Source organism: Trichoderma breve, chromosome 5 (assembly GCF_028502605.1).
Source record: "Trichoderma breve strain T069 chromosome 5, whole genome shotgun sequence".
NCBI lineage: Eukaryota > Fungi > Ascomycota > Sordariomycetes > Hypocreales > Hypocreaceae > Trichoderma > Trichoderma breve.
The window spans coordinates 2,208,310-2,236,162 of NC_079236.1; the positions used below are offsets into that span (position 1 = coordinate 2,208,310).

Below are 27,853 nucleotides of genomic sequence, written 5' to 3' on the forward strand. Positions count from 1 at the left end.
GCATAATTCGCACGACGCGTCCTCTGCGCACGGACAGATCAGTAGGGCGCTCTCTCTTCTATTATTTATTTAACCTTCCCTCCCCCCCGACTCTTCTTTCTTCTTTCTGTAAGTTGCCTTCGATTTTTTCGCATGCTGAACTTTCTGCTTCTGCGCTCTTGCTTCACTACACTTTTTTGCACACATCTTGAATACTACTTCCCCATTTGCTCGATTTTTTCCACGATGACCTCCACCATCCTCCCTCGCAGCTTCTCGCTGCTGGTGAGGCTAAGGTCTCTCTTTCTTCAACAAACTTCTGGCTAACCCTCTTCTCAGTATATTCTCTTCATCGTAGAGCTCATTCAAGTCTCTGCTATGGCGCTGATGCTAGCATCTGCCGCAATTTCCGGCGTTGGGCTCTTTGGTAAGTCATCTGCCTCTTTTCTCTCTTTTTCTTTTCCAAGCCTGGCCATACTAACCTTCTCCTCTAGTCTACAGAAGCTCAAGTCGCCTTCACACAGCCTGTACCAATTTTCTTTCAGATTATGAGGCTCAAGATTCCGATGATGGCATTTCTCGCAAACGTCGCAAGGTCAGGCGCCCCGAGGTCCTCGACAACTCTGAGAAAACAGAACCACCTATCCCAACAGAGGCGATTCTTGACGCTCCTGAAAACGTCACACAGCCTTTGTCCAATACCACAGTCGAGACATATTTCGACGCCCTTGAAAGCGCCACAGAGCCCCCAAAGGAACACGAGGTTAATGACAACACTTTCGTTATTTACAAGGACGAAGACACCGACTTCCTTGACTATCTAGATATGGAATCTAGCGGCCAGGAGGATATGTGGCCTGGGCCCGGACCCCTGGTTTATAATAAGGCAAAGCCAGGACCGTCACCAAGTGTTTCTTCCATCGGCGACATCTTTGAAGAGCTTGGCATTTCAGCCTTCGATCTCAACGACGGATATGAAGACGACGAACCCAAGATTACTTGGCTTGACGACGATAACGAGCTTAATGAGCTTGCTAGAGGCTTGGCTCAGCGATACCGATCAGCTCGCGCAGGGAAAGAACCAGTTGTAGCACCACCAGCGCCAAAGCCCGATGGACGAATCGAAGAGCTCATGGCCTTGCCCTCCGTCGAAACCCTCAAAATCAGCGACGAATCAAAAGCCGAGGTCGAGACTTTGCAAGCAAAGGCAGCAGAAACTCGCCTGGTTGACCAACAACGTGAAAAGCTAGCCAAGGAGAGGTTCTTGCGAGACCAGGCCCTGCAAAAGTTGAAGGAAAGAACAGCCAAGGGACCTCGTCAACCCGTGGTGGCTCCTCTCAGCGACCAATGGATAGAGAAGATTGTGAATACGATTGAGCTTTCAGAAACAGACGTGGTGGCCACGACTTGCCAGGGAACACCTCTTCGCCGGCATGATTTCGCCACAGTGGCTGCAGCTAAGACCTGGCTAAACGACGAGATCGTCAACGGAGCCCTCGCAGAATTGGAGAAGCAAATCAACTTGGTGGCTGGCATCACCGACTACAAGCAACAGGGTCGCAAATGCCTTGTTATGAACTCATTTTTCTGGCCTCGAGTCAAAGAGGCGGGCGGCAAGAAGACACAATCCATCCTCCGTCGCATGGGTGTCACTCCGAAAAACCTCTTACTGATGGACACGATCCTGATTCCTATTTGCCAAAATTATCACTGGACACTTATGGTGATTCAGCCCAAGCAACGAAAAGTGATGCACGTCGACTCATTCAACCACCGCTCATCTCACCCCGATTTGGCACTCGCATGGATGTCAGACTATTTGGGCGATCTCTATCATGCCAAGCCATGGGAGGTGGTTGTTTTGAAGACCCCTCAACAGAACAACGGCTACGACTGCGGTGTACACGTCATTACAAACGGCGTCTGTCTTGCTTTGGGGCTCGACCCCCTCCAGAGCTACGATGTGGGGGAAATGGCCCTCCAAAGGCTGAGAATCGCAGGAATGTTGTTGAACGGGGGGTTTGTGGGGGACTTTGACCTCTGGCAGCAGTAGCTGCGTTTTTTTCTTTCTTTCTTTCTTTTTTTGTTGTCGTTGTTTTGTTTTTCTGGGTTTGGTTTTGTTTTCTTTAGTTTTAGCAAGGCGTTGGGAGAGTCGGGTAGTATAATATATCTTTTCATCGCAATGAACAAGTGTTTTGGGACATGGACAGGAATAAGACAGCATATTACTATACCAGAGACATAGGCAGACGAAACGGTACGACTAGGTAGAGAACAATGGGTTCCATATTTTCCAATTCAATACGCCACTGTAATTTACATCTGGTTCAAGCGTCTTGTACTATGACTGCTCTGGTCACGGACACTATCTTGTGTTCCCCGTGATTGCTGCTTTCTCTAGTATCTTCTACTCTCAGTAGGTTTCCCTAGTATCTGCTACTACCGGTAGGCTTCTTTAGTATCTGCTACTATCGGTGAGTTTCCCTAGCATCTGCTACTCTGGATACAGGCACTTTGTCAAAGGGAGTACTGATGCCATCACCGGATTCTTAAGTGGTGTCTGCTGCGATTGCCAAATTCCCGGGCTGAGTTAAACTGTTATCGCGGCTTGCTCTCAGCTCTTCTTACACCCAGCTTTTCTTACTCTCATCTCTTTTTGCTCTCGGCTTTCTATTACAGTATTGATCTGCCATTAGAGTTGTGTACATACTTTCTCTAGTAGCTGCCATCCATCGCCACATCCTGTACTGTCTGCTACTAGGATGACCACTTTTCTCTTGCACCTTGCATCAAGCAAAAGGCAAGCGGCAGACATGGTGAGACTTTAATAGACAGCTTCCCCGGACGTCATGTAATCTCATATGTAGGTAATTTAGGGACAGGGTCTCACATGGAATTGTGCTACAGTTATTGTGTACCTACCATTACCTGGTTGTACTCACACTAGCACTTGGCACACTGTACATGGGATAATCATGTCAGCTCTTGATGAACCTACCTTGCGAGGTTAAATACAAACTCTATTATTAGTAGTAGCAGTAATACTAGTAGTAGTAATAACTAGAATCTGATGCCTTCAAATCCATGCATGTATCAATCCCTTCTTGCTACCGTAATACTGCTAGTTCGTTCACCGGTGCGCCTATATATAGGTGGATTGAGAAGGTTGACATGTCAGCTAGCCCAGAAGCAGCATCTGCTCTCCACAGGCTGCAACCCTTTTGAGCAACAAGACAGTCCTATGCTAAATTTACCACACTGGAGCGGTGTACAAAGAGACATGGGCTTCCATTGCCTTGTGCTCTGTTTTGGGTCGGGCTGTCCGGTGAGTGAGACCAAGGACTTACAGTAAGGCGACATGACATGAGCGAGTGCGAGTATCCGTGTCCGTGTCCCGTCACTGAATCGCTGCTTTGCTGCAATGGCCCGTTTCTTGTCTTGTCATGTCACGGGGGATGGTGGTTTTGTTGGCCTGTGCCACATATGACGCCTACGTGGCAGGAGATTTGCATAAAATCGCTGCCAATGACAGGACAAAGGTATGTACAGGGTAAATCAGCGCGAAGCAAGGCAGAGGCCAGTTCAGTCAAGCAAGGCAAGGGGTTAGGTTTTGTTTTTTCGAGCGTGCGTGCGTTGCGCTGCAGTTGTGTCTACATGTGATTTGATGTCAACGAGTGACGTGCGTGGAGGGAGGAAAGTCGCAGAAAACGAGGCGTGCCAACCAGAAGGTTACAGCGCACACTTCTTGGAAAGTTGGTTTCAATCCATTCTCTCACACTTGGAAATAGAGGTAGCAGTAGCAGCTAGGTCGTAGCCAATGGTACAGTCGAGGTACAGCGCCATCGGAGCCGGGTCGCAGCTGTTTGCAACGTACCCGCAAGGTAGCAGACGGTAATGCAAATACTTGGAACGGAGCACTTGGGGACCGACCTGTTCCCACTGCATTTTTAGGGCCACTGCTGCTCGCTGTGGTTGGCGGCACGTTGCATCGTTATGACATGGCGGCGTCGAATCGTCATCCCGGCCATGGCACGATTCAGGCCCGGGGATGTGACGAGTCGGCATAGCCACCAGCCACCCAATCATGTCGGGTGACGCGCTGCCAAATGGGGACGCGCGCCCTTTGGTCAAAAAGCAAGGATCACCGGCTTGCTGAGGCTTTCCTCTTTCTAGCGCCTTTCTAGTAGGTAGCGTAGCGGCCTGGTGAGACCAAAGAGACTCAACTCAGCAGCGCCAGTTGTTAGGTCAGTGCAGCTTCCAGCGGCCTTCTAGTGCGTCCCGGCCGGTGGCTTGGGCTTGTGCGAGTTCGCTATCGCCGACTGGCCGGTGCGGTCATGGTCGTTGCCCCTCACCAGGTTTCTGGAGCCTCTGGAGCCCGCGGGGGCCACATGACTGGACTGGACGGGGACTGGGTACCTTGGCGATACGAGCGACCACAGCGGTTTGCGAGCCAAGTGCCTGCGCTGGGCCAGCGGTCAGGAAGTCCACCAAGGTACCCCGCAGGCTCCGTTCTCCTTGTTCGCGCCTTCTCAACGACGACGACGCTTGCTCGTTCGTTCGCCTCTTTTTTTTTTTTTTCTTCTAATTCTTTTTTTTTTTTTTTTTTCGGGGTCGCCCACTCCTTCCCTGCTGGTGCAAGATAGATCGGATCGAATGGGGAAATAAGATGGAAGTCGAGAGTGCCTTATGTAAAAACCTGACCACCGGCAGGATGGAATCACCAGAATCACCAGACTTGTCTCCGGGTCTTTCCCTCTTTTCCTGCAGGACAGGGAGAGCTGCCTGCACCTGCACACCGAGGTACCTGGATACTCCGCGTGGTGAGGGGCAGGCAGCGTGCGTCCGAGGTACTGCCAGGCTGCCAGGTACTTGGGACGGCAGTGCACAAGCTCCGTACTTGGCGCGCCCTGCCCTTTGGTCCAGCTTTGGGAAGAGATCTCCGTTCCGGCTGCCTATCCTCCGCTTTCGTGCAGCTGGGGGGAGGGTTAAAGACGGCTTTCGGTCAAGAGTCGAATCGGTCCTGATTCAGGAGGGAGAGAACTTTTTTTTCTCTTTTCTTTTCCTTTTTTTCTCTTTTTTGCCTCCTCTCTCGTACCTCGTTTATTTCCCGTTCCGACATGGCCATGGCATGACATGCAACTATTGTAAAACCCCGCTGCCCGCCTGCAACGGAGAAACTATTCCATGCCTAGGTCCTAGGTAAAATTTTTGGCTTTTAAGGCTGCTAGGCGATGCCGGTACTAACGAATGTGCCGGGATTTGAGTTTTGGGTTTGCATTGTCAGGTCAGGTCAGGTCGGGTTCGGGTCAGGCCAGGTCAGGTTTCGTCGCATTTCGCCCCCCGACCGGAAGCAGGATAGAAGGGGGGCGGAGAAAAAAAAAAAGAACCAGATTGGAACTACGAAAGAACATTAGCACAAGAAACACAGCAGAGCCACGGAGCCACAGAGCCACCGAAACGCCAGACCAGAGGAACTTCCTTGTTACTGTAGAACCGCTAGAACCACTAGAATCTTAGCACAAACCACTGACAGCACGCCGGAACCCAAAAGCAGACAGCAAGCAGCAGGGCCAGTGCAGGGCTCCCCCCCAAGTACCCCCTCCGATCCCCGATAGGCCTCGCTGATTTTAGCTCGCAGCCACCACGGCCAGGGATCCACCCGCCTGTGCATCTGTGCCTCTGCCCCCGCCACCCACATCCAGGCGCTGGGATACCTGTAGTCTGTACGGGTACTTACCTGTGCGGTGCCTGCTCTGCTCGTACATGACTGGACTGGACTGGCACTGGAACTTACAAAAGACTTCAGTCGTGCTGTTTTCCGCCACCCTGCATTCGGATGCCTCGCCTCCAGTCCTGGACTTTGACTTGAATCTCTGCACGCCACAAAGACGATCCGTCCTCACCGCCGTCGTTCCTTGCCTTGCTTACTTTACCACTTGAGCCGCCGTTTGGTCTAATCCGTCATCCGTCATTCACATCCATTCATATTCATATCCTCTGCTCGACGCCCCCGGCCTTTCGGACTCGTTTCGGTTTCTGCTCTGCCTCCTCTTCGCCCTTCTCGCTGTCCGAAACCACATACCGACAGTTATTTCAAATTATCTGCCTTGTTGTTGTGATCCGTCTCGACTTGACGTGACTTAAGCTGCTCCTCACCGGGCCAGTGGATCCAAGGATTACGTGACCTTGTTAGAGTTGGCCTGGCTTTTGGCTTTGGCTTTGGCTTTCCCATCACCGAGTCTGCCTGCATTCTTACGAGTACTCTCTTCTTCTCCGTCTGCTTCCGACTCGGCATTGCTTTGCGGCACAGCTTCCAGGCCGCTCATTCACTGTCGTTTGCGTCGCTTCCGGATGATCAAGGACGATACCCGTCGACTGGCTTAATCGGTCGATTTCGCATCAAACCCGAGCAGCGCACTCTGTCATTCACCCTGCAACCCAAAATTATAATTGCTTGTGCTTTCCCAGAGTTCTTTTGGTAAGGGCCTGTCTAGAGCGCTCTTACCAGAAGCCCCAGGGAACGCACATTGCAATTAAGCACGCTGGTGCGATATCGCATAGATATGGTCAATCCAAGGATACGGCAGCCAGTTGGAGCCCTACTCACAATCCCCAAGCAGCAGCCACGGCCCTTGTCTGCTTTCGAAGACTTCAATGAATCATCATACACACCCTACTCACGCCCAACTAGCTTCTCCTCTTCGTCTGAAGCTTCATCTCCTCGATACAACATGACGGGTCGCCCACCGACCCTCAACGAGATTCTTCTCGATACCGCCCCTCCGCCATGGACACTGAGTGCCTTCATGGCCTACCTCTCCCAAAACCACTGCATGGAGACGCTCGAATTCACTCTTGATGCTCAGCGCTATGCCTCCGTCTACGAACAGTCCCTCGCTGACGCCACCTCTGCGGATGACGGCAGGGAGAGGGTTTGTGCATGGTGGGAGAAGCTGATGCAGGTCTACATAGTCCCCTGCGCCCCTCGCGAAGTAAACATTCCTGCTCAGGTTCGAGATCGCCTCCTTCGCGTGCCCTATGGCCCCAACCCCCCTCACCCGTCCGAGCTGGCTGAAGCTGGACGCATCATCTACGAACTCATGAACGACTCCGTTTTGGTTCCTTTCTTGCAGTCTGTCGCTACCCCCGCAACAGAGCTGCATCACGATTTTCATCTGGGATCGCCCAAAGCCTCTTCTGATCGCACATCGCCCTCCAGTGGCGCGGATGTCGAGCCCTTGTCAGCCGATAGTGAAGGCAATTCACCGTCAGTCACGGAACCCATGACACCCCCTACCACGCCGCCTACCTCAGAGTGGACTTTTAGTGCCACGCATGGTGGCTTTCACCGTGCCGTAGCAGCGCACAACAAGGGTTGGAAAAAGGTTGGCGCAAAGCTGGGCTTCAATCGCAAAAGCTCTAATCGGAGAACAACACCTACATCTTCGGGACCCGAGTCTGGAGAATCGAGCTACAACCCCAGCAGCAATTCATCGTTTTGAAGCGTGTGCCAAGGAGGCTGATTTGCAGCCACCTGTCGCTTGTCATCTCTTACGCGAGACACTACCGAGTAGTCCGACATTATCAATCTACAACCGACAAGGGACTTCCCCGCGATTACTCGGCCACCACAACGGCGCTATACTGGAATCTGCTTGCGGGGTACAATACGGTCATGCAGCAGGCCTTATCAGGCTCTCTTGTCGTAGTCGCCATCATAAATCCATTGAGCCGCTCTCTCCATGCCATTTTTAGCATTGGCAGGGTGTGGCGCCTCTCGGGTCGTCTACCCATACAAACCGGGGCTCTTGGCCCTCTTCTATCATCGACTGCTGTTCATGTCGAAGGATTATCAAATTTCAACGTCTTCGTTGACTGACTCAGTATATCTGCAGTCATCGCTCAAATTTTCAAAGCAAGCCTCAGTGTGGTCGCTCAGTTCCAATCTGCTGCGTCCTAATACCCTTCATCACTAGGCCAAGTCAACTGGCAACTGCCTGAGTTGACTTTTTGCAGCTAAATGCTCTAAATCTCTAAAGCATGGAAGATTCTCTCATTTCATTTTACCCCCTTCCTGTCGATGGGGATTGTACACCACATGTTCGAATGCGAGATTGCACTGTGAGAGTTTTCGAGACTCCCCCTGCTAGTCTCCCATCTTAATAATAGATGACCCTCATGCAAGCGTGCTATTCAATTTACGAAATCATGGGAACCACGGCCTTTTTACAAGTCGGACGGAGTTTTATCAGGGGTCTGGCGGTACACATATACATTGTATTGGCGTTTATCATTTCTTTTGTTGTTTTTGGTCAATGGATTTCTCAAGGCGTGCGCGCATGGATGATACATGATGTCTTTTTTTTTTGTTCTTTCAAATTCACCATCAACGGGATCCCGCGGCAACTGAACATCAATCTAATGTTTATTGTCAGTAAATAGAGATAGGCCGATGAATAGATGCCTGAACGGGGAATATCTCGTCAGGATGTCAAGTGTGGATTGAATTGAGCTCTCTTTCGTGAATGAATGATATTATAAGTGATGTACTTGTTAGTAAGGAAGAAAGAGGAAGTATTGCGCTGAGCATGTAGTGGATAATGCCTTCATGTTTCTATCCTGTCATCATAATTGAGACGTTACAACTACTACCTAGTGGCTACCTATTCTATACATGTGTTTTCCCTTCTAATGACATTCCCATTCCCGAAATATATATGATAGCGTCTATTTCACCTCCCCTCTCTTTTTTCGCTTCCCAGAACAGCGCCTAGTGTTTCCCTTAAGCGCGGGTTATATCAGTGATTGGTTTCGCTGTGCTTTTTTCTCATGGTTGAACCTCAAAACGTCAAGATGCAGATATTAGATCCGGCATGCACTATAACACATGAATATTATCAAAGCATTTGGTCATCCTTTCGTAACCAAGTAAAGGATCCCTTCGTCCATTTCAAATCATAGGGTTGCATCAACAACCACGTGTCGCTTCCGATCCTCGTCTGCCGCCGGCAGCATCGGAAGCCCTTCTTGCGTATACGGGGTAAGATAGGCCACCCTTTCTTCATGGGTGAAACGCGCCATTCCTCGGCTGAGGAGATGTTTGGTAGCGACCAGTTTGCGTTGGCACCTCATTAAGGGGCAGCAGAGGCGTGCCACTCCGGGACTGCGTCATCATTCGCGCGCTCCGATCGGCCTTGTTGCTCTCGCTAGTCCTGTCGTAGAGGTACAGGCCTAGGAAGGTGAGAGCAATGCCCACGGCTTGCACGGAAGTCGTCGGGCTTCTGAACCAAATGATGGCCATGACGATGACGAACACGCGCTTGATGAGACTTGCGACGGAATAGGTAACGGGAGAAACCATGGACAGCAGTATGAAGGCGATGATGTTCTGTCCAAAGTGGAACGTGCCGTTAAAAATAAACTCCAAGGTGAGACGGCCATGGTCCATGGCATTCGGCCTGTTGCTGAGGTCTACCGAGCCGTCATGCAGGAAATCTTTAATCAGGGTGATGCCCTCTGTCCAGAACCAAATCGGTACAGTCAGGGCAAAGGCCATGCCGGATGAGTAGCACAGCAAGTTGAGCTTGTCGAGCTTCTTGCTGGGGACTCCCGTGCCGTCGGCCTCGACTTTAGCAGCCTCGTTGAACAGCTTCTTGGAGAAGATGTTCTGCGTTACAAAGATGAGCGTCGCCAGGAGCGCCTCCAAGACACCAAGCAATTGGCCGCCGTAGTTTGATTCACTAGAGCAAGCCAGCATAACCCCAATAGTTAGGGGAATCAAGGAGAGGTAGGTCGTCGTCGGGTATCGAATGTTGTATATCAGTCGGTATGCGAGCACGGTGAAGAGCGGCGAGAGGCCCTTTATGGTGTGGACAAGCGAAACGGGGATTTTAGCTGTGGCGGTCGAGCTGAGCAGATGGCCGCCAATCTGGAAGAAGGCGAGGGGCAGCGTTGTCATGATGACTTCTCGGCTGGGTTCGCGGATGGGGTGTCGCAACGCAGAGATTTTGGTGCGCAGAACTGGGAAGATGCTGGCCAGCCAGGAGAGGAAAATACAGAGCGAAGACACAAAGGCGAATTGGATCAATGTCAAGGTTGCTGGCATGTCAAAGGCGTTGAGGATGGACTTTGACGACGTGTTGGTCAGGGCAGATGAGGTGTACCACATGACGCAAAGAACCTGCAAAGAAGGAATTAACTTCCCTGATTTTTCGCATTATCATATACAAGACAGGATGTGACATACAACAAGCTTTGGGGACACGGGAGCCCGTAGCGCATCGGCGATCTCGTGGGCATTTTGGCTCATGCTGCCGTTCCTTGCGCGAATCGTTCGAAATGCATCGCCAAGACTCTTTTGGCGGCTGTGCCCACGTCCCGAGGACGACCATGCATTTGCCGCAGGATAGCCATTGCTATGGCCGTTGCCATTGCCATTCGCGGAGCCGAGATCGTTCAAGCCATTGCTCCCCAGTGGTGATGGTGATGCCGACAGGCTTGGGAATTTCTCCATTGCGCAGCGGGCGCAACGACAGTGTTTCTATGCGATTCGCGAATTCGAGGATTCGCTATATCTTCGTTTGTAATATTTGAAGGCGATTGTCGAGTACAGAAGTCTCCGAGTGCGCAGCGGCTTGTGATGACGACGACTGGCAAACAACTCGGAGCAAACGTCAACGTCGAGGCGGTGCTGGTGGGTTATGCCGCGATATCAATTGACATTTGGAACAGTGGACTGAAACGAGAGACTGGGTGTAAAAAGTAAGCTATCCATTACCACGGCAGAGCCATGCAAGTAAACAGCTTCCAGGGAAGAAGATAAGAAGAGAAATGTCGCTATAAAATCATGAGGGAGGGGAGAAAATACGAGGTCAGACAAGAGATAGAGGGTTACTCCCGCGGTGGAAAGGGGATCGCCAGCGCGGCTTCAGGTCACTCAGAAGTCTTTGCCGCTGGAAAGGAGTGGCCGGCTTAGCGAATCTGCGCTGGACTAATTTTCCCGGTACCTGGAGCTATTACCCGATCTTCAGCCGACAGCCGCGCGCCCCACATGCTTTGCGCGCGCTGGTCTTGGCAAAACACGATCGTTTTGGGTGCTTTTTCTTTTTCTTTTCTGGGTTGGAAAAGCTGCTACCGCCGAGTAGGGGCTCTCACTGCTTCACCACCAACTTCATCGCCCTCCCCGCGACTTACCGGCTTGCTTCATCCAGCCAAAGCCGCGAGTCGAGCTGCGTCACCTTCCCGTTATCGCTGCCTGATTAGCCACGCCCTCGCTTTTCTCCGAGATTCTGCCAGCTCGCCGCGGCATGGGAAGAGATCCAAAGCGATACGTTGTCGCTGTCACTGGTCTTTACGCCGTCTTCCAGCTCCTCACCCAGACGGCCAATCCATCCGCCTTCTCCAAGCCCAGCAGCTTGTCGCCGACCTCAGCTTCACCATGGCGGCCCCAAAGATGACCAAGAACCAGATGCGGAGGGCGAAGAAGAAGGAACAGAAGAAGGCCAAGGCAGATGTCAGTGTCATCAATTCCACCTCCGCCACGCGTCGCACAATGCTTACGATGATACAGACCGATCCAACCGAACAATCTGATGAGCCGACCGCCGAGAAGAGGGACGAATCGCCACAGCCGACTGATGATTCCGATGTCAAGGGTGCGGCTGACTTGGCTAAACCATCCGCTCCTGCTAGTGAACCGATCCAAGATGACCTGCTAGACGACGATCCTGCATTTGCCGCGTACAGAGACATATTCAACAAGTTTGGCCTATCATTTGCGGAAGACCAGATTGCGAAGGAAGCCAACGCTGGCAACCAGGGCGACGTCTTCTTTGGTGACAATGATGATATTCCTGACGAGGAAGATGAGAACCCTCAACCAAAGCTATCAAAGAAGAAGCGGAAGCAGATGAACAAGCTCTCCGTTGCGCAGCTGAAGGCTCTTGTAAACATACCAGAGGTGGTTGAATGGCAGGATGTTTCATCGTCGGATCCACGACTCTTGGTACAAATCAAGGCGCAGCGGAACGTCGTTCCCGTACCATCTCATTGGGCGATGAAGAGGGAATATCTATCATCGAAGAGGGGTATTGAGAAATCAGCATTCCGGCTGCCGAAATTCATCGCCGAAACGGGAATTGCAGAGATGCGCGACGCAGTGCTGGAGAAACAAGCAGAGCAGACGCTGAAGCAGAAGCAGCGAGAGCGTGTCCAGCCAAAGATGGGTAAACTGGACATCGATTATCAGAAGCTTTACGATGCTTTTTTCCGCTTCCAGACAAAGCCGGAGCTGACGCGATTTGGCGAGGTCTATTATGAAGGTAAGGAAAGCGAGGTAGACTACCAGCACTTCCGCCCTGGAGATTTGAGCGATGCCACGAAGGAAGCGCTCGGCATGCCACCTGGAGCGCCTCCTCCATGGCTCATCAACCAACAGAGATTCGGCACACCCCCTAGTTACCCGACCTTGAGAATACCTGGTTTGAACGCGCCTCCACCTGCCGGAGGATCCTGGGGCTTCCATCCCGGCGGCTGGGGTAAGCCTCCAGTCGATGAATTCAACCGTCCATTATACGGTGGCGATGTTTTTGGTCTTACCGCGCAAAATGGCGCCTCTGGCCAAGCACAGGTAACGCAGCCTCAAGCACCTAACGGGGATGCCGTGGAGCGCACACTGTGGGGAGAGCTGCAGCCTCGCGAGGAGGAATCTGAAGAAGAAGAGGAAGACGATGAAGAGGAAGAGTCCGAGGATGAGGATGTCCCTGGCGGCACCGAGACTCCCAGCGGGCTCGAGACACCAGGAGGTTACACCAGCACGGTCCATCCGGACTATTCACAACAAGGAGTCGAAACGTCCATTGCCGGTGAAATGGACCTACGCAAAGAACGACGCGGGTACGATACCGAAGAGTCCTCTGCTCCCCGCTCCGCCTACACCGTTGTGCCTGAGCGGCAGGTTCGTGCCGAGGGCTTCTTTGGTAGCGATCGCGCATATGATATCAACGCCGCCCAGCGCTCCGCTGCGTCTGGCATACCCGTGCTAGGCGCAGACGACGACACTCGGAAACGAAAGAAGCCCGGCGATGTAGACGTGGCAATCGATGTGGACGCGCTCAACCAGCAGGGCGGTCTGAGCAAAGACGATTTACGGAGCAAATACGAGGCCAGTCATAAGGAAGAGGGCATAGGCGCAAGATGGGCGTATGATGACGATTTGAGCCAGATGATTGCGGAAGAGAGCAATAAGCGGCAGCGAACCGAGAAGGAGCACAGCGAGAGGAGACGTGAGGGCAAGTATAAGTTTTAATACCACAGAAGAATGACCACCGTGGCTCGTCCTATGCTACGGACTCGTAATTGAGAAGCTGGGTTGATTGGATCAGGGAAATAAGGGATAAGGGATGACGGCAGCGAATGACACATGTATTAAACTCATAAAAAGCAAACCAAATCGGCACATGGGTTACCGGGAAATATCGTCAACTGCAAGAACTTCATGTATAGTAAAATATAATGCTTCGTTGATACCATTCAAACATTTTACACCCGCCTCATACCTCACAGGCACAGGGGCCAACAACTTGGTTAGGATACATGTATCATCTTCGTATTTCTATCGACAAGCTTTAACTTATTCATCCCAGCATGTCTTCCATTACTCACTCACATCGGCTCCGTCAATCAAAACCGCAATCGACGCCTGTGCTCCCGACAGACGCCAAGAGCTAAAGTGGCTCGGAAGCACTGCTCTCTTCGCCTCCGCTTGGTGCATTTGGCTTTATAGTAGCATCTCAAATCAGACTCGATGAGATGCTGGCCACAACTAGCCACCTACTTAGGTGGCTGCTTATATGAGTATGCCATATTTTTATATTAAACTCAACTTGACTATGTGCACGCACTGTTGCAGCTTGTGTCAAGGTTCCGAGATTCTTGAGGTCAATAGAAGCCTCTTTTGAGTAATCCGGCTTATGTTGCATGTCTACTTGTGCTTGTTCTTGCCTTAGGTTGGTCTACCGGCGCAGCACGCATTACAACGCCAAACTTCCTTCTTTTCAACTGACATGACTGCCTCTTGTTCTACGCAGTCTGAGTGGTATAGTCTCTGGGGACAGGCCTATTTAAAGATGTTACAATTAGTACGTATTCATCAATATATATCTATGCCAAGAACGAGATGGGTATGAACAGTACCTTATTGGAGCAGATCAGCATTCTTGGACCCAGGACCGGCAGCTGACAGACAGTACAGCCGTTTGCTCCTTTGCGGATTTGGGTCGCTCTGGGAGACTGTTTTGAATCTACATCTTCAGTTTTGGCATTGCCACTCCCATCTTCAGCTTGGGCATTGCCATTCTCATCACCAGCAACTTCTTGTGGCCTTATTCTTGCGTTGTTGATGTGGGTAAAGGCTTCCCGGATGATATTGTCATCCAGCATATCGCGGACTCGGAGCAAGCTAGCGTGCTTGCCAAACTCTAGCACACGTTGGTCAGCGGCAGCAAGCCAAGACGCCTTCTCTCGAACAAAGCCCAACCAGGCTCGAGGAAAATAAGCGGCAGATGTGAGGCTTTGGCGAAGAATGTATCCATCCCACTCCCATATGTACTCCTTTTCTGCAGGAGTCACGTCGGAAAAATCACTTGTGCTCTCTCGGTGCTTTTGGATCAGCCATGTGTTGTCCAGCGGCCTCTTTGGCACTTCTTGGCCTGGGACTAAACGTGCTCTGCTAATGGGATCAAACAGAGCTTGTTTAATTTTGGGCACCAAGATCTTCTCGTTTCTGGGAGCCCCAGGACGCCGCTGCACCGGCCTTGGCTGTGTGACTGACGGCGATTGGGAAGGAAGCCTATCATAGGTACTCTTGTCCCCCGAAAAGGTAAATATATCATCCACTGTATCCGGTCCAAGTCGAGAGGAAATCCATGACTGGTCGCCAACCAGATATGTTTCAAGGTTGAATGGCCTGACGGGTGGGTTTATCTGATACTGCTGCTTCAAGGGAGAGGATATGGGCTCGCAGCGACTAGTGACTCGAAATTGCGGTCCTTGACTCGTTGTCTCGAGCACATAGCTGTACGTAGGGTGGAAGGTTTGCAAGTGGACTTGCAGTTGCTGCATTGTCTGGTGGTAGACTCCGCAAGTTATACAGCGGTAATAGTCTAGGCAAACCGGTTGATCAGAAGGTAGAAGATAGCTAACACGGCCTTCATTTGTTGCAATGTGACTAGCCCGTGCGCGCCGCTTTCTTTCCCTCCCCTGAGCTTGGTCGCTTAAGACTTTCAGGTTGTACACCTTATTCTTTTCGCGAGTCCTCAACGACCTTGAAGGGGTTTGTGCGCCATCGAAGCCATCTAGGCCGTCATCGTCGAGTTCAATAGAGGACTCATCTACGTGGTGACCATTGATGCTATGGATCCCTCCATTCATTGATGGAGCGAACAAGTCGTCCACAAAAGGGTCAGCATCGGGATCCACAGCGTTGATACAGGGCATGGAGCCTTTCTCCAGACGCTTCAAGGCTTTGAAGCCAGCCGACCAGCGTAGATCAATATCCATGACATAATCTGTGCGAACTGGGGGCTCAGGTGCTGAATATCCTGCAGACAAGGATAAGGGGCTCTTTAGCCTGCCAAAAATCTGGTCAAACCGGCTTGACAGGACCCATGCTTTGCCGGGGACCGAGGCGAGGCTGGATGAAGCCGGGAGAGCGCCGAAATCGCTCGAGTCCAGTGGCGGCCAATATCCGTCATGGGCAGCCTCTAGCTCGACAACAATGTCGTAGGAGTCTGCCAGGTCAAATGTGGCATCATCCGCCCGATTGATGAGGATACTTTCCTGAGGGATGTAGAATGGTTTGGGAAGGGCGATGCGGGCGACTCGATGAGGGCCCACGGGGTTTTTAAATGTTGTCAAGTCACATACTTGACTCTGGCAGTGAACAACTCGGGGATAACCGGAACTCAGTTCAGAGATGGTGATCCTGCAGCTAGCTTTGGTGGGAATTACCTCGCGGGGGGGAGCGTGGGCGAGATGAGATCTGACCTTTTTGGAATCCTTGTGGGCAATCTTGAGAACCTCGATACGTAAAGCAGATCTCGAATCGGAGGCGTGGGGAGAAGCAATGAGATGGTCGACATCCAGGGAGTCGGGCGATGAGATGCGTCGCCTCTTGAGTGGCGGGCCCCCGTCGTTGTCAATGTGATGCGATCCTTTATGGATGGGTGAAGATACTATGTTGCCCATAGCTGCAGAGTCCTTCAAGGCTCTGGCGCCTTTGATCCAGTTGCGATGAAGAAAGGGGGCTCGACGCTGCTGACACCTGGTTTTCACCGTCATGGCGGGATGAAACCAATCATGAGAGAAGAGGTGGTCTACGAGACGGCGGGTGAGCCAAAACCAAGACAGGTCAGACAAAATAAACAGAAATGGCTGGAGAAAAGAGGCGGATTCTCGGCTCTAGAGCATTGTTGAGCCTTGAACGCCTCGTTGCCGCAGGCCGGTTCTAGGAGATGAAAAGTGAAAGTGAAGGATGAGAGAGAAAGGTAAAGTTGAAAGAGAAAGAGAAAGAGAGCGCCCGGATATCAGCCGCCTCTCCGTACGCACCAGCCAGCAAATGGCGAACCGACAAAGAAAGAGAAACCAAGCAGGCGACTCTCCCCAACAAGCACAGCAGAGCGACACCGTGACGGGTGCAAGTGTCGAGAATGCGAAAGAGACTCAGGCAGCGCGACGGGGCTGCTAGAACGAAGCAGACGCGTGTAGATGAGACCAAGGCAAACGGGGAGTTGCCGGTTTGTATCACGGCCCCAGAAAAGCCTAGCGCCAGCGGACCTCAGTGTAAGCCCACGCTTAAATTGGCGGTCATGGTACCTACGAGTACTCCGTGCCAGGCACATTAGCGCTATGGAGAGCACGGCCGTGTCTCGCTGAGGTACTTCCGGGCTGAGCACGGTTATAAGCATAATACATCTGTAAGTGCGTTATGCACGTAGCCAACACACGACGATTTGTCCGATGACAAGTAGGTACCTAGGGAGAAGGCCGAAGGGAGACAAAAGGAGACAAAAGGAGGCAAACGGAGGACAGTGAAAGATGTGGCGCAGTCATTGCGAGAACTTGACTGTATCTCTTAGAGACTCTGAGAAATGGGTTGCATTGATGGCAATTGCTACTCGTACATGTAGCCAGTACCCTATGTCTCCGAGAGGATGGATGTGTAAGTTGGTATCAGCGTCTTAAATCAATGGCTAAATGTCGAGAGAGCAGCAGTAGCAACAGAAAATACGCAGAGTACAAAGAGTGAATGCCTTTACCTCTAGATAGTATCTAGAGCGGCCTCTGCAGCATTATCCAATCTCATAATGTCATAATACCTGATCTTGAAAACAAGCATCTTCTGCCCACCTTTATTATTTACTACTAGGTAGGTATTCATTGCACCTCTCCGGACAGATAAACAACCAACAACATGCGGAGTCTCTTCCCTGCAAGCATGGCGCATGGCGCTAACGCAAGGTCCGAATGTGCCATCAACCTTAGCAGCTGTAGTGCTACCCTGCCAAACACTCACAACTCTCCGAATGTACAAGTAGACTGTACCTGGGTTCGTAGCAGGGGAAAGTGGAAGCCTTACCTGGTACCGAGAGTACGGAGAGGTACCAACGCTGTAGCTGTTGCAGGCGAATTACTGTTAGCGGCAGCAGCCTTGAGTTCGATGTACATACGAGTAGAGCAGGGATCCGATCACTAACCCACCCTCACGCGCATTAGGCGTCCTCAGGTAAGATGCTAAAGAATAAAAGGCCAGTGCCTAGCTGAGACATCTGTTAACATTCTTCATCTCTCAAGTCCAGTTCCTCCATGGCCTTTGGTGGATTTCAATGTAATACCACCACTGGCATTGCAGTAATGACAAACAGCCTTTGGCTTCAGGGTACTGAGTACCTACACAGTACTTATCACATGGTAACGTCGGTGCCGCACACTTTTAAGGATGCTGGGCCCCGCCAAACCTTGGTCTTGCAACACCGTTAACGCTGCGGTAACCTGAGCAAACCATCGCCTGTGCATAGAACTCAGGTCATCAACAACCAGCAAAGCCATACAGCAAATTCACAAGGTGTCACGCCGTATATCATTTTATGCTCCAGGACATCACCGCACTCAGCGTCCATTTCCTCACAGATTTTCCAGCACCGGCGCTGTGAAATCGGTGGTACAATGCCGCTGACACGCAGCGCCGGCCGGAGTACTCTGGCCCAAAACAGCAATCAGAGCAGCCGGCGAAACCCAAGTCGTCAATCCACGGCTCGCGCTTCTCGTGCTGGCACTCGTTCCAACGCTCTTCCACCCTCAACGCCCCGTAGGAGAGGGCGGCGCGTCTTCGACAGCCCTCCTGAATCTGATTCAGACGAATCCCATTCAGATGCTTCCGAATTCAGGTCGACATCTGACCAAGCTCCCGGATCGCCTAGTCGCCGTAGGAGGAGCACCAGAATAGCAGCTGGGCATGGCAGCAGGGCAGGCAACAGAGTGAAAAGAACCCCACGCTTGGCAAAAGTCTCCCAGAACCTTTCATCTGCAAGCAGAGGAGACAAGCCGAAGAGCAGAAGCCGCCCTGGTACTGCCACCAATTCTCCCAGCAAGCGGCGACAAACGGCGACGCAGAGCAAAGACGAGGATAATGCGCCGCCGGTTGGAGGCCCAGATTGGACGGATCCTCGGATTCCCTACCAGTTCTGGGTTGATGTATTCTTGTATGCCAATGGCGGCGCAGACTCGCCAAGCGCACACTGGTTCATCCAAGCTGCTACTTGCTGCAAGGCATTGTCTGAGCCAGCTCTGACGGCAATTTATCGCTCCCCGACTATAAGGCATGCCTCCAAGGCCAGGCGGCTAGCTGCGTTGCTCGAACGCTGTCCAACAGAGACACGGTTCAACTACCGGAGGAAAATAGAATTCCTTCACATCGATATCCATGTTGTGCCCCAGGGCATCATTTCTCAGCTTGTCCGCCCCCTGACCCGCCTCAGGGAACTCATCTTTTATACTCCCCTGGACCAGCCACCCTACAGGGAGCTCGATTCACATATTAGATGGAATTATTCAGAGGATATCTTCCTTGCTCTTGCATCGCCATCTGACGACTCGCTCGCGGAGCAGCTGGCCCCTACTAGTCTCAAAAGCTGGGAGTGGAGTGGGAGACTACTCGGCGGTTATGTTGCGAATATCGACGACATTGTTCAAGTCCACCAAGTGCCGTCATTCGCTCATATCACGCGACTGAGCTTTACGAATTTCCAGGTACCATCGCTGAGAGGGTTACAGCAGAGGCCCGAGAATAATGGAGACGATCTCCAAATCACCCTTGAAGACAACGCGGCCATTGATGCCATGGCGGATGCCATTGCGCAGCTCAGATATCTCAAGCACCTTGTTTTCGAGTCTTCTACTGTCATGACGGACCGGCTGCTTCCCCTCCTACCCAAGGACCTCCACCACCTGGAACTTATCAATTGCTGGGAAATCAAATCTGAAGACCTTGCTGCATTTCTCCTCACCCATGGCAATAACCTTCGTGCCCTTACTCTGCTGCACAACCAGTCTTTAAACCTTGCCTTCTTGACAGTTCTGGAGGAGGCCTGTCCCAACCTGCGAGAGTTGCGCATGAACATGTCCTATTTTCGACATCATGATTCCTTGAATGATGCAGATCCAATGTATGATTTCGCCCTTCTCCCACACCAGGTGCCCACATGGCCCGCTAGTATTCGCCTAATCGACATCGAACATATCCGGAACTGGTTTGTCGACACTGCAAAAATGTTCATTCAGTCGCTCGTTGATAACGGTAGAAATCTACCCAATCTACGCCATTTAGTCATTAAAACTATGCTTGACATCCCATGGCAGGCTCGTGCGACTCTGAGGTCCGAAATAAGACCCATGGTTGAACGTGTATTCCTCCGGAAGGTTGAGCCTCCGCAGGATAACATGGCTGTCCAGCAAAAAGATGGCACTCACGAACATACTAGGCCGCGCAAAAGGAAGCGAGCCTCGTCATCGACCTCCCCATTGCGCAGGAGTGGCAGGATTGAAGCACACGCCAATGACTCACCCCGCCGTTCCAGAAGAGACAACAAGCTGCAGCGAGGCCAGGCCGGAAGGGGAATGTACAGAGTGCCTGACACTGACGAGGATGAGAGTGACATATCAGAGGAGTCTGACAGTGCGGTGTCCGATGTTCAGCACAGCCCAGCTGCTGATGAGCCTGCGATCCAGGGTCTCTGCAATACCGTGAATATTGTATTTGATAATCAGAAAGTGAGGGAGCTACAATACAGCATGGAAGATTTCCTTGCTGATGACGACGAGTCTTCGGGCGAAGAGTGGGATGGAGATGAGGACGAATTCGACGACAATACCATTGCATTTTAGAGATACCAATTTACACTTGTTTTACCGAAAGGCTTCTCTTCAAATAGGAAACTTTTCGAACTCAGAAAGCTACCGTGCCACACTTGCCATGGTGAAACAGAATATGAGAGTAGAGCCATCAAATTATAGATAATACTTATGCGCACGGTTTCTGTGGGCTATTGTTGGGTAAGGAAGGGTGCTTGAGCATACCTAGTCTAAATATATTTACAAGTCTGATCGTGGAATCGTTTATATGTACAGAGAGAGACGTAGAGAGTTCGTAAGAAACCCCCGATTGCCGTCACATTAGTCCCAGGTTTTCACTAAAAGGCCGCGCCGCCAATTCCCTCGCCAGCCAGATTCTTCATGCTCTTCTCACTTAGGTCACTCCTCATCTCCCACGCGTGAGCATCCCGCTCAAGCCTGTTCCATGCGCACATGCTCCTTCGGAGACGTTCTTGCTTCAGCCGTAGCTCCTCTCGTAATTTCTCCTCCTCGTCTCTCAGTTTTCGATAATGAGGCTCAATCTCCTTGGTGACACCGAGTAACAAGGGTGTCATGCTGGGATCCGTCTTCCCACCTGGAACAAGAGGTGGCATCGTTGCTAGTAGACTCTGGGCGAGGCTATGTCTTGGTCCATTCCCGTGTTGGGCTGAGGGGCCGGTTGGTGGATTGAATGGCCGCTGAGCAGGAGACGCTCCCGTACCAGCTCCGTTTGAAGAAGCTGCTCGAGGGCCAGTGGGAATATTAGAAGGACCACTTGGTGTCGCTGATGCTGATGAACCAGACATATGGCGAGGTGGTGCTTGGTTCCATCCACCCCTTCCGCCACGAGAACTGAAGGAGGAACCTCTGGATAATGGCACATAGCCTCGAGGCCCTGATGGAGGGTTGGTTGGGCTCGTGGTATCCGGTCTGTGAGGTGCGGTACTCGGAGTTTGGGGGTTTTTCTGGGTTTGCGGAGCTGGCATCGTTGCGGCAGATGATGATACTCGAGCAGCGGCAGGACCACTAGGCGGTGCTCGTAAGGCTGCAGGGCCACGAGGTGGTGATTTGGATTGAGCGGAGGCTGGTTCGTATGTATTGGGCCGCTGTGCATCTTTCGCGGCAATAGAGGGTGTTGCAGCAGCGGTATGGGGGGGAGAGCCCTCTAATGTAAGGGGTGAGCGAGTCTTTGCAGATTGTGATTGTGATTGGGAATCTGCCCTCTCCGAAGCGGGCCGAGACGGTATCGTGGACGACGGTCCAAGTTCTCGCGGAGGCGAATGTCGCTTGAAGGGTTGAAATCTGTCGTCTCGTCTGTTTGGTGATCGAGAGCGTGGCCTATAAGGTGCGCCTCGTGCGGCGATGGGTGTCGTTTTCCCAGGTGGGGGCGTTCTCTCGCGGCGGCGGTCTCGAGCAAACGGAGAGCGTGACCTTCTGTAAAGTCTTGAGTTAGCTGATTCTATTTCTTCTTCTTCAAGAAAACAACACCCATCATGTTGGACCAACCTCTCGTCTCGCCTATCAGGATCGCGCTCCCAGTCTCTAACTCGGTTTCTTTCACGATCCCAATCTCGATCACGCTCGCGATCCAAATCGCGCGGTCTATCGCGCTCCCACTCCCGTCGTGGTGACCGTGGCCTCTCATATCTATTCTCTCTAGCCGGCGACTCTCTTCTAAGCGGGCTCCGGCGAGGCAACGGAGATCTTCTGATTGGAGACCGACTTCTCTCGCGTCTACGGGGGCTTTCGCGGTCTCGGGATCGTTCGCGCCGGTATCGATCTCCGACACTCCGTGAGCGCCTTCGTGGAGGATATCTCCCAGGAACGTAACTATCGGATCCTGGAATAATCGGGCTTCGAGGGCGAGGGCTTCTAGTTCGGGGTGGGCTTCTGGCCCTGTTGTCCCTGATGGGGCTTCTCGGCCTCCGAGGCGATCGTTCTCGCGGGGTTGGCCTCCATGACTCTCCGGCGCCATATCTCACCACTTCACCGTCATCATATCTGCGATAATTAGCCATCTGTTAAATGAGTCCTCCACCAGGTAAGTAAATCCAGTTCGTGACCGTGGCCATTCGCTTTGCCCAATGACCACGCGATCGATATAACAAAGCGCCAGGCGGTCGCAAACTTGAAATAATTGTGTTTGGAACAACGGAATTGGAATAACATTCTTACCTCCGACTCCGGCCATCTCGTTCGCGGTCCATAATTGTAAATTGAATAGTAGTATTAAAATAAAACTTAGTCAAAGCCACGGCTTGATTGAAGCGCGAGAAGTCTCGATGGCACCATTGCATGTACGATAAGAGGGATCGGAGGATATAAAATCCGGCCTTGCAGCAAAATTAAGTCATAGGCGTTCCATATATCCACACCAGTTCGGATAAGCCTAAACTGGATTGATAGTAGTCTGATCTGATTCATTGCTGGGTGATGTATGAACTTTAAGCAAGTAATTTAATTGTATTAAGAAGTCGTGCTATCGACAGAATAAATTGATTGTAAATGTGACAAAAAATAGCCCAATTGAAGGTAAATGTCTATTTTTTGCGATATCTTTGAGTTGCTATTATTTAATGTGATCGAATAAATTTGATCCAAAGGCGCCTTTGTCGCTCTCGAGCTGTTTGAGTTGGGGAATCTTAGGAGGTGGTTTCTCAGACTTGGAAGTCAATTTGGGCGTCGCGGGTATATGTTGTTCGAGGCTGAGGAGACTCGATCGTCTCCTTGACTGGGTGTCTCCCGACCTTAGACGCTTGAACCAGCCGCTCGCGCGCTTCGTTTTCTCAGACTCTACGGCGCTGACGCCGCTCTGGCTGACTGGGCGATACGCATTGGCGGCGCTGCGTCCGCTCTCTTGAGTGATGCTTTCTATGAAATTGTTAATAAACGGATTGACAAAAAAAACCGATCAAAGGCAGACACTACCCTGTCGGCCAGACGCCGCGGGACTGGGCGGCGCGTTTTCCGCAACACTTTTCACGCCAGCCTTGTTCTCGTACGCCGTCGCAGCAGTTTCTTTGGCCTCGGAGCTCTCGTTGCTGGCCTTGGACGTTTTGGAGGGCGTAATCGGCTCAATCGGAGACTCCGGAGGGGGAGGGATGTCGGTGCCGTCGGTAATGCTGCCAAAATTCAGGTTGAGGGCAGGCAGCACGAAGCGCGAGCCCGTCGCGGTCTTCTTGGGTTGAGAAGACATGATATGTCGGACTATCCTGTCCTCTGATCGCGATGGTAAAACGAGGTCCGAGACCTGCCAGTCAATGGATGGTGCTCCGTGCAGATCATCGCTGATGAGGAACAAAGCAGGCACCCTGGCAGTCACGGTCCCGGAGAATGAAATGACCCCTATATTCTAGAGTACCTTTTCTGAAGCTAGGCTGTACCTCGTACTGGTAGCAACAACCTGTAAACCGGCTAGTAGGTCAACGTGTTCAGGAAAACCTCAACATAGCCCTCCCCAAAAAATTTATCTCAAAGTTATTCAAAGATGTGCTAAACTTTAGATAAGGACCAGAGAAAAGAAATCTCAGAACAGGTAACTTTGATGTTAATTGACTGAATATTATGGTATGTTTGAAAGAGTGCTGAGCAAATGAAGTACCATGTACAGATATAGCTACAATGAGACAGGTAGAGCTACTGGGGGTCCTACTAAGGCTGTAAAGCTTCTATATAGAATTCATATATTTTCTATAATGTATGCTTTAATTAAGAATAAATCTTACTTCTCTTTGAAATAACTTTAACGAAATTTGAATTTTGGGCACTTGATAACGAGATGTTAATCCTTGATGTGACGTACCTATGTGGGTAATAGAAGGTACCTTGGCACCTTTCCTGCATGGTAAGGTACATTTGCACCTCGACACTTACACCTTGGCTGAAGGTACCTGGGAAGTACCATGTACCAGGTAGTGGCTTTGTTTGCTACGTCAGGTAGCCACTTGATTCACGCTCTGATCTATTAGTATCGTGATATCGATATCTCAAGTCTCCATAATTTACTATTAACAGAACTTTTCCTGGTCCGCCTCGATTGCTACTCCAGAGCATATACATGGCAATCTACGTCTAGTATGGCACAATTCGTCCCTCGCCGTTCATTTGGCGTCCCTTCATCAGTTCCAAAGTCCTATTTCCTGGGCCATCACCAAGCCGCTGTCAGTAAATTGAAGACGGTTCTCTCAAGGATATCTCTCGTCATTGAGTGCCGGGACTTTCGACTGCCTCTATCAACTCACAATCCCATTCTTGAAAAAGCAGTTGCCGGCTGTCCAAAGCTCATCGTATATACGAAACATGATCTAGGTAGCGACAGTCCCGGCGCCCGTCAATTGCTGCAGAGGCTTCATGGGCGACGAGCAATGTTTTGGGACAAGAACCGTGCCTCAAGCACAGCCTCGCTACTAAAACGACTCAAGGAGACTGCTTACGAAGTAGACTCAATAACAGGGCTGTGCGCGCTGATAGTGGGCATGCCCAATGTGGGTAAGAGTACGTTGCTGAACGCCCTTAGAAGCACTGGGACAACAGGGAGGACGACCAAAGTAGCCAAGACAGGTGACCAAGCAGGCGTAACCCGTAAGATCGGAACAAGTGTTCGCGTTATTGAACCGGAAGAGAGAGGGGGTGTCGGCGCTGGTGTATATGTGCTCGATTCACCAGGAGTCTTTGTCCCGTACGTCGAAGATGGAGAGACAATGATCAAAATCTCTCTCGTACAGGGTATCAAGAAAGGTCTCATAGCAGATGAGATATTGGCAGACTACCTGCTTTACAAGATGAATCTTTGGGATCCCCACCTCTACCATCGATACTGCAGTCCAACAAACGATATTCACGAGTTCCTGCTTGCCGTGGCGAAGCGGGATGGCAAGCTGAAGGCCGGTGGCGTCCCGGATATGGGAGAATCTGCTGCCAGGGTGTTGTCCGAGTGGCGGAAGGGTAAACTAGGCAGATATGTGTTGGATGATCTCTCTGATGAAGCCCTTCAACGTCATGAGTTGATGGCATCCAGTCCCCCAGTAAGCCTGAACCAAGGGAAAAAAGCATGGAAAGAGCAGAGGAAAGAAACCAGCGCATAAGAACCCAGATCTAGGAATTCATGACCATTTACGTTGAACGGCGTTTCGACTGCTTGTTGTTTATATCACATGAGTTCACTGCAAAGGAAAGCCGCAATGCATGGCATAGCATGGCAAATAAGTATAAGATAGATCCTATGTAGTGTTTGTACATCGCAAGTCGTGAGAGCCTCTCCCAACATGTAGAACAACGGGCAAAGGGGGAAAGAAGAAGAAAACTAGCCTTGCTGGCCATTAGCGGGCTGTGATGATGCCTTTCCATCATTATAGCGTTAAGAATAACAAATGAGACCTTAAATTAAGACATGTCATGAACTCCTGATTTTCCCCCGACTCGAAAATAAAACAAAAATCAAACAGCTTGGGTATTATGTAGTAGATGGATGATGATTCTTAAACGACGAGTTAGGGGCGGCCATACTCGCTATTATGCATATCACGCGTATTGATTTTGCCACTTGACCATATCTCGTGTAAGAACATCCATCATCTCGATGCAACTCAAATCTTTAAAATCCTTGGACATGGGAGTGTCAGTTGGGGACGTGGTAGGGTCCTGTGAGTGCTGATTCGTCGAGTTATTGCTGCGATCCAGTGTTGCTTCAGCTGCTAAGTCGACCTGAGTTCTGGAGATGAAGTCCATTATTGCAGCCACCCGCCGCTTCATATCCAGCATACTCATCCGACCGGCGATGCCCAGCTTTGTTTTCGAGCTACCCTTGTGATCGCTGCTATGCTTAGCGTGTGTAGATGTTGTCGCATTGGTCGCTCGTTGGGCGTCTCGTGATACAGATCGGGCGGGCGAATGCTCGGTTTCCGCATTTCGATCCTTTGTGTATTGGTTCTTCCCCTTGCCCTTCTTGTGGTTGCTCCGGGAGGTTCGCTTTTGGGGATTTGCAGTTGATGAGTGGCTCGCAGGAGGGGTTCCGGGAATAGGCGATGGTACTGGGGCTGGTTCAGGGAAAGTCGATGGCTCTGCGCTCTTTATAACAGGAGTCTTCATGGACGGCGGGTTTACTTCCTCTGATACATCGGAATCTGGTTTTCTGTAAGTGCCTGGCCTAATGCATCTCGTCCTTGAGCCGCTTAACTTACCTTCAGTACGTCGCCTATCGGCCCGCCCTTTTCGTTTGCTCGCGCTCTCTTGCCGCAGACGATCTTTCTCCTCCTTGTCTGATTTCTCCGTGCCTTTATAGCCTCGCAATCTCTTCTGTTCGCTGTGACCATTGCTTTCGTCATCGGTATTTTCTTGACTGATGGTGTCCATTGGTTTTGGAGGCGGCGAAGGGGACTGCGAATTTGTGCGTTGCCTTTTAACAGTGACATGGTTTCTGCGAGGGAGATTAACAGAAATTCAAAATGTTTATGAATTGTAGAAAAGGGCACGAACTCTTCGCTATTACTGCGTACCCGTTTTGTACGCCTAATGACACTCTCTGTGCCGTCTTGCCCTACCTCTTCCTTGCTCGCTTCAATTGCTCGTCGTAACTGTTCATCATCATAAGCCGCATCGCGGCTGTTCATTGTAGATCGGCGTTTAGATATTTGTGAGGTCGATTGAGATCGAACGGACTTCGCACTACCCAGCCTGGGAGATCGAGCACCATCCTTTGCTATAGAAGTAGCCCGAGATGAAGTTCTAGCAGGTCGACTCAGAGGCAGATATTTGGAGTATTTTTGACTAACGGAAAGTATCACCAACCCGTTAGAGTTTGCTCAGAAACGACGCAATGGAAAGACTGCCTTACCCATTATTTGCTGTTTGTATTTTGTGAAGATCTTTTCGACACTGTTCGCAGAAGTATTCTTCAGGAGAGCTCTCTGCGCTAAATATGCCGACACATGCTCCGTGCTGCCATACTTTGCAAATATCGCACTGCACAAAAAAACCAGTAACATCTTCACTTAGTTCAATTGAAGCGAGGAAGTAGGCGTCTGAACCATCGACGGGAGGACGGCCGGGGTAGTCTTCGCAGCCACAGATACACCGGACTGCCTCATCCTCTTCGTCTTGCAATGGATCTGGTTCGTTGGACATGTCGAGAGCCTCGTTTCGCAAGCCCTTGTATTGCTCGTCGTCGTGGCCGCGCTTTCGCCTCCGGCCAAGCAGCGTATCGTCTATGTCGTCAAGCGGATCAGACGATACAGATGCACTAGGCGTGGATTTGCCCGAAGGAGGTCGATTAAGGGATCGGGTATGTCGCTCGAGACGGGTAAAATTGGTCGATGAGAGGGATTGTTGAGAATGGGAAGCCAACGTGCGAGCTCTGGATGATCGTCGCGGCGAGGATGGTGCCATTGAATACTGTAAGCACCAGAAGGAGGGGGGCGGGAAAAAACAAGTATGCGCGGTACAAAAAAACAAAACAAAGTGCGATCAAATG

At 51.1% G+C, this 27,853-nt stretch overlaps 10 protein-coding genes across 10 annotated transcripts; 5 read left to right on the forward strand and 5 right to left on the reverse strand.

Annotated features, from left to right (window-relative positions):
* Positions 1-225: 225 nt before the first annotated feature.
* T069G_08345 (uncharacterized protein) lies at positions 226-2,032 on the forward strand (the record flags this gene model as incomplete). Its single annotated transcript, XM_056175555.1, has 3 exons — positions 226-264; positions 319-406; positions 474-2,032. 3 exons carry the CDS (start codon positions 226-228, stop codon positions 2,030-2,032), a joined length of 1,686 nt encoding a protein of 561 aa, XP_056026504.1.
* Positions 2,033-6,542: 4,510 nt separating this feature from the next.
* Positions 6,543-7,481, forward strand: T069G_08346 (regulator of G protein signaling domain-containing protein; the record flags this gene model as incomplete). Its single annotated transcript, XM_056175556.1, has 2 exons — positions 6,543-7,111; positions 7,199-7,481. The coding sequence occupies 2 exons, from the start codon at positions 6,543-6,545 to the stop codon at positions 7,479-7,481; spliced, it is 852 nt and encodes a 283-aa protein (XP_056026505.1).
* A 1,559-nt stretch (positions 7,482-9,040) lies between these two features.
* Positions 9,041-10,492, reverse strand: T069G_08347 (triose-phosphate transporter family domain-containing protein; the record flags this gene model as incomplete). The annotated part of the gene is made up of 2 exons (XM_056175557.1): positions 9,041-10,159; positions 10,226-10,492. The coding sequence occupies 2 exons, from the start codon at positions 10,490-10,492 to the stop codon at positions 9,041-9,043; spliced, it is 1,386 nt and encodes a 461-aa protein (XP_056026506.1).
* Positions 10,493-11,416: 924 nt separating this feature from the next.
* Positions 11,417-13,285, forward strand: T069G_08348 (PSP domain-containing protein; the record flags this gene model as incomplete). Its single annotated transcript, XM_056175558.1, has 3 exons — positions 11,417-11,491; positions 11,549-11,633; positions 11,685-13,285. The coding sequence occupies 3 exons, from the start codon at positions 11,417-11,419 to the stop codon at positions 13,283-13,285; spliced, it is 1,761 nt and encodes a 586-aa protein (XP_056026507.1).
* A 696-nt stretch (positions 13,286-13,981) lies between these two features.
* On the reverse strand, positions 13,982-16,317 carry T069G_08349 (uncharacterized protein; the record flags this gene model as incomplete). The annotated part of the gene is made up of 3 exons (XM_056175559.1): positions 13,982-14,095; positions 14,173-14,761; positions 14,810-16,317. The coding sequence occupies 3 exons, from the start codon at positions 16,315-16,317 to the stop codon at positions 13,982-13,984; spliced, it is 2,211 nt and encodes a 736-aa protein (XP_056026508.1).
* A 1,884-nt stretch (positions 16,318-18,201) lies between these two features.
* On the forward strand, positions 18,202-20,418 carry T069G_08350 (uncharacterized protein; the record flags this gene model as incomplete). Its single annotated transcript, XM_056175560.1, has 1 exon — positions 18,202-20,418. The coding sequence occupies one exon, from the start codon at positions 18,202-18,204 to the stop codon at positions 20,416-20,418; it is 2,217 nt and encodes a 738-aa protein (XP_056026509.1).
* Positions 20,419-20,723: 305 nt separating this feature from the next.
* On the reverse strand, positions 20,724-22,592 carry T069G_08351 (uncharacterized protein; the record flags this gene model as incomplete). Its single annotated transcript, XM_056175561.1, has 3 exons — positions 20,724-21,819; positions 21,892-22,386; positions 22,561-22,592. 3 exons carry the CDS (start codon positions 22,590-22,592, stop codon positions 20,724-20,726), a joined length of 1,623 nt encoding a protein of 540 aa, XP_056026510.1.
* A 362-nt stretch (positions 22,593-22,954) lies between these two features.
* T069G_08352 (uncharacterized protein) lies at positions 22,955-23,581 on the reverse strand (the record flags this gene model as incomplete). The annotated part of the gene is made up of 2 exons (XM_056175562.1): positions 22,955-23,256; positions 23,314-23,581. 2 exons carry the CDS (start codon positions 23,579-23,581, stop codon positions 22,955-22,957), a joined length of 570 nt encoding a protein of 189 aa, XP_056026511.1.
* A 1,168-nt stretch (positions 23,582-24,749) lies between these two features.
* On the forward strand, positions 24,750-25,469 carry T069G_08353 (50S ribosome-binding GTPase domain-containing protein; the record flags this gene model as incomplete). Its single annotated transcript, XM_056175563.1, has 1 exon — positions 24,750-25,469. The coding sequence occupies one exon, from the start codon at positions 24,750-24,752 to the stop codon at positions 25,467-25,469; it is 720 nt and encodes a 239-aa protein (XP_056026512.1).
* Positions 25,470-25,905: 436 nt separating this feature from the next.
* T069G_08354 (PHD-finger domain-containing protein) lies at positions 25,906-27,768 on the reverse strand (the record flags this gene model as incomplete). Its single annotated transcript, XM_056175564.1, has 4 exons — positions 25,906-26,492; positions 26,565-26,800; positions 26,860-27,150; positions 27,218-27,768. 4 exons carry the CDS (start codon positions 27,766-27,768, stop codon positions 25,906-25,908), a joined length of 1,665 nt encoding a protein of 554 aa, XP_056026513.1.
* Positions 27,769-27,853: the final 85 nt, after the last annotated feature.